This window comes from Odontomachus brunneus, unplaced genomic scaffold, assembly GCF_010583005.1.
Source record: "Odontomachus brunneus isolate Ranch 3 - 2012 unplaced genomic scaffold, Obru_v1 Obru_scaffold_002, whole genome shotgun sequence".
NCBI classification, from domain to species: Eukaryota; Metazoa; Arthropoda; class Insecta; order Hymenoptera; family Formicidae; genus Odontomachus; species Odontomachus brunneus.
Window position 1 is genome coordinate 4,886,840 of NW_022639452.1, and position 10,907 is coordinate 4,897,746.

At 32.9% G+C, this 10,907-nt stretch overlaps 1 protein-coding gene across 1 annotated transcript in view; it reads right to left on the reverse strand.

The window, feature by feature from the left end:
* LOC116842087 (head-specific guanylate cyclase) overlaps positions 1 to 10,907 on the reverse strand; it is a 100,260-nt gene that overhangs the window by 63,939 nt on the left and 25,414 nt on the right. Inside the window, exons 2-3 of the mRNA XM_032810791.1 lie at positions 9,976 to 10,049; positions 9,683 to 9,765 (exon numbers count right to left, since the gene is read on the reverse strand). Of these exons, the coding sequence (XP_032666682.1) occupies positions 9,683 to 9,765; positions 9,976 to 10,049 (157 nt within the window). The remainder of the gene's footprint in view (positions 1 to 9,682; positions 9,766 to 9,975; positions 10,050 to 10,907) is intronic.

Below are 10,907 nucleotides of genomic sequence, written 5' to 3' on the forward strand. Positions count from 1 at the left end.
GCCAAAAAGCCTTAGATACCAAATTTCATACGAATCCTACAAACAGTTTGTAAAGTACCTCTTACCCCTTCACTAAAATTTGTAGGGGCGATTTCTACCTCAAAATTCGTTTTTGGGGAAAAACAAAAAAATACGTGTCTAATAGTTTTTGAAGAACTACTTGTATGCGCAGTTTCAGGAAAATCGGTGATTATCACTTCCCTAGTGTTACTTGTCAGAACTACTATATACGTCTAAATAGATGCATGTGGTAATTATTAGTGACAAGCAGCACATGTCGACGAAATAAGACGACTGTGGGAAGCAAGTAAAAAAATAATTCATGTGGCAGTAAATATTGACAAACAGTACACGTTGGAAAAGACCCCAGATAGCCAAACCTGCGCGAACAGATTTCGAGCAGAGCTTGCTATCAACTTTTGATGGCAAATAAATAACAAATTTGATGCAGAATCTGTTATATCAAATTTTACTGCCAAATTGCCGCCAGATATGCGGCAGAGCTTGTTGTCGGATAATTGCTGCAGATTTGCAGCAAAAACCGCGCAGAGCTTGTAGGGATTTGATGGCAGATTGGCGGCAGAAACCGCGCAGACCTTGCTGCGCTGCAAGCTTTGTGCGGTTTTTGCTGCAAATTTGGCACCAATTGCCCGACAGCAAGATCTGTCGCCAAAACCGTAGCCTAATGTAGACACAGATGGCTATGGTTTTGCTGTGGGTTTTTGATCAAATTTGCTGCCAATCTGCGCTCAATTTGCTTACTGGGACCCCTCTGATCCCAATTATTAAGACATATATACCATTTTGATTTCGCTCTTTGTCCCCGCATTAGTCTTATTTTTCCTTCTTTCCTATCCCAACTGTTTTATTGCTCTCGGAAACTGATTATTTGTCGTTTGTTATTATCTGCTTAAGATGCGTTCGGGGAGCACGTTACTAACGCTACCGCGTTCTTCTATCTTTATTGTTCCTTAGATATACAACAAAGATAGAATAACACGGTAGCGTTGAATAGCGCTAATAGCCAGCTTCTCGAACACACTTTTAGAAGTGTCACATATAAGACACGTGCCGCAGGTTGTACGTGTGTGAGGCGCAACTTACACAAGCTAAGAATCGTGTATATGTGGAGTGCCCGAACTATAGCGCTTGGCGCTTCAGTAGCGCTACAGTTCGTTATGGGGTGCGTTCGGGAAACACGCTACCAACGCTACCGCGTTCTTCTATCTTTCTCGCTCCTTAAAAATACAACAAGGATAGAATGACACGGTAACGTTTAATAGCGCCACTAGCGAGTCTCCGAACGTACCCATAGCAACTAATTGTAGCACTAGCGCCACTATCGCAGTATCCGTGAACTATTATATACATCTAAACTACTCTGTTTTATCTACATCTTAGCAATAAGTAATAGCAATTTTTCATGACAAATTATGCTTTTCTAAAGTTTCTATTTCTGAAAATTGGAGGTTATTCTTCAGAACATTTTGTACTGCGCAGATATTTTATTTTCTTAGTATGCATCGAAGAAATTTCCTATAATCTACGAATTGCTAGCAAACAGTTAATTAAAAATTTTTTTTTCGATTTTGATTAAAAGATTATATCTGCGCAGTGTATTTCAATGAATACTTTAAGCGTGCAAAAACGCTTTCTGATCGGTTCAGTCTGGACGACGTAAAAGCAATTACAGTTTTACAGACACTCCAACATCCCCAAGAACAAACTCAGTTGTAGATAGTCAAAAGTGACGGATTCTCGATATGAGCTTTTGAAATTGCCTTTCACGGAAAATAATGTTATATTTTCATATACTTTGACGGAGCTATTTGATATACTTTTACGATTGCTTTCTCGGAATTCTTTGACATTTTTCAGCTATGTTTTATTACGCGTACGAAACAAGTTAAGGTGGTGCTATTTGGGTCAGCATTTGGGTCATCATTCGGTACTTTTACCTTATAGAGTGTTTTTATTAGTTAAAATCATTATTAATATAAAAACTTAAAATGTAATATATAAAATATGCTATTGTTAAAGAAGAAACACGACTTTAACCCATTAACTCCCAAATGAAAATGCTGAAATTTTACGTTGAGTTGAGCCATTTATATTACTACGGAAATGAGCTCTGTTGTTAATAAAGAATACCATTCTACTAATTACTAATACTAACTACTAATACTAATACTAATTACTAATACTAACTACTAATTACTAAATACTAATTTCGATGTCTCTATCGAATAGCATTGAGAAAATTAAAAAAAGAATCGCAATTTATGCAAAATTTTTGCAAAATAAAATAAAAAACGCATGTTTTTAGGGTTAATTTTTTCTTCTTTCGCTATTTTTTTCATAAAGACGTGTAAGTATCGCTCGCGAAAGTGTTTAGAACGTGTTCCCGACACTTTAACTTAAAAAATATGCAATGAATATTTTTTTCAACAAACATGGCGATACTAAAATGACGATCGATTTGAAGCGTTTAATTCGAATTTTCGTTTATATTTGGTTATCGAAATTATTTTAGGGTCAATATTACTACAAAATTATATAGTAATTTAAATAGTAATTACATAGTAAAACAATTTCGATAACTAAATATAAACGAAAATTCGAATTAAACGCTTCAAATCGACCGCCATTTTGATACCGCCATGTTTGTTAAAAAAAATACCTGAAAATGGCATATTTTTATATTAAAGTATCGGAAATACGTTTTAGGTACTTTCCCGAGCGATACTAACACGTTTTTATGGATAAAATAGCGAAAGATGAAAAAATTAGCCCTAAAAACACGCGTTTTCAATTTTGCAAAAATTTTGCATAAATTGCGATTTTTTTTAAATTTCTTAATTCGATAGAGCGTCATCGAAATTGGTAGGAATGGTACTCTTTACAAATAACTCTTTACTCGGTACTCTTTTATCGGTACTCTTTACGGACAACGGACTCATTTCCATAATAAAATAAATGGCTCAAACCAACGTAAAATTTCAGCATATTTGGGGGTTAATGGGTTAAAAGATAAAAAGTGATAAAAATATTGATCGCTTGGATACGACTTGGAACTTGCGAAATTGTGTTACGATATAATATACAATAACCCCGAGGCATAATGCTGTTATTGTTCGAGGTCTAACCTAAACGTCACAGGAAGCGCTTTCACGACATGAAAAGTGAAGAATGAGTTATAGGGCGGAATAATTTTTTGTTTCTCTTGTGGCAAGCTTTTTTCTCCTTCATACGTAGTACCGATAAAATATTCAGTGTCTCGCGCCTCTCTCGCTTCGCTTTTCGCGCAATGGATTGGCAGTCCCAACCGAATTCGCGAAAAAGAAAGAGAATGGAGTTATGTTCCAACAATTTATAATAGAGAGTTTTTCTCACAAAATGATGAAGAAACGTAGAAACGCGTGTTAAATTCAAAAAGGGGGCTGATACATTTTTAAAATTGGGATCGAGGGTTAGAAGAACGCGTTTATCATCGAGCGCGAGATTGAATCAATAAGCCGCTGCTCGCGTGCATAAGACATGACCCGGTCCGTGTAGCATCGAACGGTATAACATCGCAAACACGATTTTCCGAGACCAGGCTCATCTAGTTCATTAATCTCTCGAAGTGTGTGTTACCTATCTGAAGGTTCCTTCGTTAACGCCAGGAAACCCTCACACATACCTGTCTATTTATGCCGTTTACTCGCCTCGCAACGGTATCCTCGTTAAAATCGTATCAAGTTTCGTGATCGAAGCATCGATAAAGATATTGCGCGATACGACGGTTCCTAATTTCTGACGACAGATAACTGTCTCGGAACTTTAACGCGCGAGTTTACAAAGTTTAAGCAAACGAGTAAAGACGCGAAACGGATAAGGAAGAAGTGATACTGCGCTTGACGTATATTTATTCATTTGCAAAGAAATCATTTACGGAAAGCTGTAGTATACACAGAAAAAATGTTGAAAAGATAAAATACGTTGGTTCAATTAAACGTTAATATTATGTCGATCAATGCTACAAACATAAACAGTTAATTCAATTTCTCTTTTCGGTTGTCAACATTTTGTTCTTGATTCAACAACATTTTTCTTCAGTGTATTATATTTCTAAAGATCGGCCATATATTTCTGAAATAGACTATATATACATTTTCTTTTCGTGCATTTTTAAATCTTGGGTCATCCTGGTTATTTATCCTATCGACGTTGCTTGACCTCGAAGATCGAATAAGATGTCAACAAGTTCGATATTTGATAATTTATGCACCAATAATTTTGCTTAAGCCTTATGTATCTTAAACCATCAATATATGTAGTTAAATTAACTCTGATATTTTAGCAAAATATTAAATTAAAAATTTAATTTTAATTACAAAAATTGAAGTTAAGAGAGAGCGTTGATGATTGCATTTTCATTGAATCAAGTAGATGCACAATTAATGTAATAGCATTTCTAATTGAAAGTGAATACGAATCATTTAAGAATATTTCACAATAATTATTCATTTGCAACAATATTGCTAATGAAATAAATTACATAAATTAACCTAATATAGTACATTCGTATTAAACGTAACAAAATTATCTGCATCGTTGAGTTGTGCTAATTACATTGCGCAATATAACTGACGGCTGAAATATAACTGGCTGACTGGAAATTTGGTTGAAAAAACTATATTTATTCAATTATAGATAAAAATATTATTTTAACTGCATATATAATTAAACTAGTAAAAGTAAACAAATAATTAAAGTAATTATTTATTTGAAGTGGGTGTACATTTGTGTGAGTGACTGAGTCAAGTTTTTTAAAACTACTATATTGTTAAAGTAAATACTCGAGTTATTAAAACAATAGTACGACTTACTTGATTTAATAATACTGCTATTGGATCAAGAAAATTCGTTCTAATTAAACTGATGCTATTGATACAGCAATATTTTTATCTATGTATATGCAACTAAGCTTTTTGTTATTGTATAAGAAAGAATTTGATATATATTAATGAATTTTATTATAGCTAAATCATTAGTTGCTTTAGCAATAGAAGTTAGTGAAAGCAAAACTGCTTATTGGAATATCTAGAATATTTATCTAAATAGTATAAATAGTATAATAAAATAGTATAATGTAAATATTGGATGAGTATGGGGAAAATGTAAATATTGGGTGAATATATGGAAAAATTTGATGAGATTTCTCAAAGATATCGTGATTGTTTCCCAATTCCTCGCCAGTCTTACGATAGCACTTATAAATATGTAGATATATTATATACTGATGGTATGATTATATATTTTTAGCTATTACTATCAATAAGAATTGGATTGATTTGGGTCAGTTTAGTTGTCTTGAAGTAAAATAAAAAATGATTATTGATAAAATCTATTTGCGTTTAATTATAAAAAAAAGTACGAATTTCAGAGAGCAACAAACATTTCGTGAAAAACATTTGTAATGTATTTGGAGAGAATACTATGTCAATTCCAATCTGTGATAGATAGTTCGTAAAATTTAAACGGGATAATTTTAATCTTGAGAATCAGTCACTCTTCGATCGGCTTTCTGACATTGATGACGAGATTGTGCACAATTTCGTGGAAATCAATTCATGAATTTCAATACAGAAAGTTACTGAGAGGCTAAACGTTAACAGATCGATCGTATTTCAGTTTTTAAAGAAACTTGATTGCAATTTGAAACTTGATGTTTGGGTGCTGCATAATCTGACAGAAAGGAATAAAATTAACTGAGTTTCTAATTCCTTGTTTAGTTGACTAAAAACCGATACGTTTCTGGATTGATTCGTGACGGGAGACGAAAAATGAATCCAATATCAATGTAGAACGGAATGTAGAACGGAAACGGACTTGGAAGTAGAACAATGAACACTGTCAGCCTATGTCAAAAGCTGGTCTGCATTCTCGAAAGGTTATGCTGTTTGTATGGTGGGATTGTAAAAGTGTGATCTTTTATGAACTACTCCTCGTTGACAAAACGATTAATACCGATAAATATTGTCAATAATTGGACAATTTGAAGGCAACAATTGAAGAAAAACATCCGGTTTTGACCAAACAGGAAGACTTCACACTTCAATGCAAATGTAACGCAAGCTCGAAAAAGGAAGCTAAACTGGGATATCTATTATATCTCTGCCGCATTCTCTTGATATTGTTCCATCAGATTATCACTTGTATTGTTACAAAACAGTTTGAATAGTAGAAAATACCTTTCTTTTCACAATTTACAAAACTACATTTCTTTATTCTTAAACGAAAAGCCAGTCTCTTCGTTAACTTTCGCTTAAACGAAAAGCTCATCTTTTATGATAGAAATATAAGAATGCTGCTAGAACGTTGGCGAAAGACAGTAGCAAATGATAAGGATTACTTGGTAGAATGAATAAATTGTTTTTAATAAAATTACTTAGTCTATTTTTGAATTATGAAATCTATCATAAAACTTCCGCACTCACCAAATATATACGTATTAAGATAAATATTAAAAAAATACATATATATTAAGAAAATATTCATTTATTATGTACTAGATAAGTACATAATTTGTTTAATAAAATTAATGCATTTTTTCGCAAACTTTAATTAGCGAAAAAATATAAAATGGTTTTGTAAGTAAGATCAAAAGTAAGTAATATCAACAAAAATTTGCTCTATAAGCAGGTTAACAATTATTTTTATAATAATTTCTTTAGTACAGTAGCAAATCTGATTTTTTATTGATTTTGTTGTTTGATTGTTTTCTATTTTTGTTTAATTTTGTTTAGTAAGGTATAGATTTGCTAAATCAACCAAATAATTTTTTTCCGTGTTCAGATATTCAAATATTTTGCATTTTTGTTTACTACATTTTCACGTTTAAAAGAATGTAAGCCTTATTTCTTCTCGCAAAAATTATCTTCCTTGTTGCATTTTAAGCTAGAGCCAAAAATGCATGTGACAGGCGTATTAAAACGCGGGACAAAATTAAAATATTATCATATGGCGCCAGATTGCGCGACGCTGTGCAGTTGCTAGGGAAAGGAAAACGCGTAACCAGGGATCCGGAGCGAGCGCGTTTAGTACAGCTAGAATAATTTGAATGTGAAGAACTATAACTACCTCGCTCCATCCCCAAAGTTTTGTTTGCGACAGTAATAGGAACATTTTGCGTTTTAATTTTTACTGCGATTATACGTCGTATAATAATAAACAAAGTAATCGCATTAGAGTTTCGAGATGCTCATATGAAATTCGGTCGTTTATAACGTCCTTATTTCTTCTAATGTCAAGCTCGTTCTTGGCCACTCCCGACGGAGATTCATTAATTCTTTCAATGGGACTAAAAGCGTGTGCTAGCAAGAAAGGTACTTTACCAATTGGATAATCGATGGGTTACATTGTTACTGACTCGGCCACTAAATATTTCATTTGAGACGCGGCAAATATCGATTGATTCGCGCTATTCTGTACTCATTCAATTAAAAAGTCGGTCAAGCGTGTATTAACAGGTTTTCGCGTTGTTAGTTATGTGGCAAAACTAAAACGAACAATAATGTTCTTGACATGTAATCACAAATTAAGGAAAAAAAGAAGAAAAGTACAAAAGTTGCATAAAGATGAAGTTTGATACTACCATGAAAAAGTAAGTGTCCTTCCATTAAGTTAATTTCCATTTGGTAGAATAGTGCAACCGCCAAACAATTAAAATTCTTACTTTGAAGTGAATTGTATAAATCAGATCTTCCAAATATTTGAATATCTGTCTATTCGAATATCCGAGATCGGTTCTATTCGAAATCTCTCCATCGGTTTAATTCAAAAACTCAAAAAATTGCGATTAAAAATCTTAAAAGCTCTAAAAGTTATAAAATAATTCTGACTCGATATTTCTGTATTTTAGGAATAATAACAATAATAAGCAATATTTTAACGCATTTAAATGAATTTTAACTACAGTTCTATTCTAATATTCTGACGATATTAGAAGTTGATGTGAAAATGATTGATGTGAATCTGATTGATATGAATCTGATTGATCAAATAAATGATCATATCCTTTATTATTTATCTCTCTACAGTTATATATAGTTAGTATTACCTACTTAATTTATTTTTTTCACGCTGATTTCTAATATTATTAGAATATTAGAATAGGATTATGAGTACATATAAATATTGAGTCAAAATGATTTTATGTTTTAGGGCTTTTAAGGTAAGTTCATTTTTGTAAAAAATTTTTTATTTTGTATTTTTTAAATATTTATTAAGAGCTTGTTTTTTAATTTGCTTAAAAGAAGTTTTTTTCTAAATCTGTTAGAAATAAAAGCTTTATCTTGTATCTTTAGATATTCTCAAATGTTTAAGAAAGTAAAAAAGTTATCTAATTTTTAAATCACTCAGACAAGCCCAGATAATTAACATTAATCTAAGAACTATGTAAATAATAAAATGAGTAAACTACAAAAAATTTATCTCATTATCTCTAACGATTTTCGAATTATGAAGGAAAATACAAACAACCAAACATACAGCACAAACTGAGAATCTCCTTTTTTTAACTCGGTTAAAAATCGCATTATTTAGATTCAAGTTCAGACCATAAGAAGTTATCCGAATCCAAACCTGAGATCCAGAACTGAATTCGGATTTAAGTTAAATAAACAAACCTAAATAAAAAAATCAATCAATATAACAACAAAATTACCCGCGAAATAATTTTTATTTAAATACAAAAATTGTCACAATCGTTTCAGGTTAAGCAAATTGCAACTGAAATTGATTTATCGATTTGTCAAATTTTCGAGAGAAATTTAGACTGCTGCGAACTTAAATCCAGATCCGCTTTCGGATTCGATGCTTCTATTGTTCGAGTATCTTGGAAAATCTGAATCTCCGGATAACCTGAATTTGAAGTCACATTTATTTACTATCGGAATAATCGGATATCCAGATAATGTCAGATCAAAAAAAATATATATATATATCGAAACTCTGGTTAATATAAAATTCCATATTTTCTTCTCACAAATCCATTATTTCTTGAAATAATCCCTATAGCGAGTCTTGAAACGCTCGTTCCGGGTTCTTCCTTGAGCAAACAACGTACCAGTGGTTCAATAAGTCTTCGAAATTAAATTGTCCGATATATTTTATGACGGTTGTCTTAACGTTGCGTTGCCCGAACACGCGATCCACGCGTTAAACGTCAGGCATGGGGGACTTATTTGAAATCGATATGTATATCGATCTTCTTTGCGACGGGATGGACGGTTACGACGCGCTCGTAGAAATACCACAACATGCACGCTCGAGTTTATTGGCAACCGTTTTAGCGTAACAGTAAACTTCCCAGAGCTACTTTGTGACACGTGCTATCTTTTTTTATTTTAAATTTGCCGCTTTATTGGCATGGGGAGAGAGTCCTCGAGTGACGATAGAGCTCACACCTCCGATGTATTATACAATTAAAGTAAAAAGGAAAATTTTTTTTCCATGCTAATAAAAGACATTCGCTCGATCGCGGAGTAACTATAGTTCACGTAGTATGATGAAGACGAATAAAATGTATTAAATGCAATTCCTCCCGCAATGCTGCACTAAATATTCTCCTCTTTCTTTTATATAACAGACGCTAATTACTTATTATTATCTTATTATAGAGGTAACATTATCTTACCGCAATCGTAATTCAGTGTCTCGTAAATGTCTTCTAATAAGTTATAATTCTCTTCCTCCACAACATTACGTAGAAGCTTTTCTCTGAAATGTGAAATAATACGCGTGTAATGTTATCAATTAATGCGTGTATTATCATATAATTAAATACAAATAACATCCATTATTCATATATATGAGCGCGATTTGAATTTTCGTTTAAATTGTTTAACATTAATAGTCTGTTTAATCGAATTTACTTTCTTTAATTGAATTAAAGCGCTTTAATGGAGAAATGGTAACAAATATACTCACAATGACGCTGACATTGGGAAAGGTGCTTCACGTTTACTCAACAGAGCCTCTAACGCCACAGCCACCACTTCATTCTGCAATAAAAATCAATGGAATGGTGATGAGATATTGAAATTAATGAAATACCATCGTTATGATTCGTAAAATACAATAACTGATATATTATTGTTATGATTCATAATATTCAACAGTTACCAATCAAAGCCGAATCGCATATAATATGTTTGCATTTAAAAACATTCGACGCATAGAAATACGTAAAATATATACATGCATAAATCAATACCTGTATTGCAATAATTCCGAACATTCATCGAGTAATTCTATCGGACGTACACGGTTTTTCGAAAAAAAGAGGGAAAAAGCATTTAAAAGATTGATACGTGCACGCGTACACGTAAGCCGTGCGTCAGCATGATGAAAACGGATTACATGAGGTTCAGCTTAACGATGCGTATGAACGCATGCGCTTTAGTAATTGTGTAATGATAATTCGATAGTTATTATACGGCGCCTAGATTTCCACCGTAAATTGCGGCCTGCACTTTACAAGAAGAGTTATAGCTCCATTTAGTACGCTCGTATGGGCAATTCTTCTCAAGAGAATAGCGCTTGGAGCACTCATATGGGACATTATTTTAGCCACATGACCTTCACTGCCTAACGATATTGGAGGCAGAATTATCCTCTGGTTTAGCGCTATCGTGCGGAATTATCTTAAGTTACAATTAACAATATACTTTTCTTCTTTAGAATCTGCGAATATACCAAATAAATTATTTAGCTATGTTTTTCGTGAGGCCGTTCCAATATTATTTGGCGGAATTGCGTGAATATGAAACACTGAAAACTCTCCTCTCCCCCTTTCCTTCTCCCTCCCCATTCTCTGTATCTCTCTCTCTCTCTCTCTCTCTCTCTCTCTCTCTCTCTCT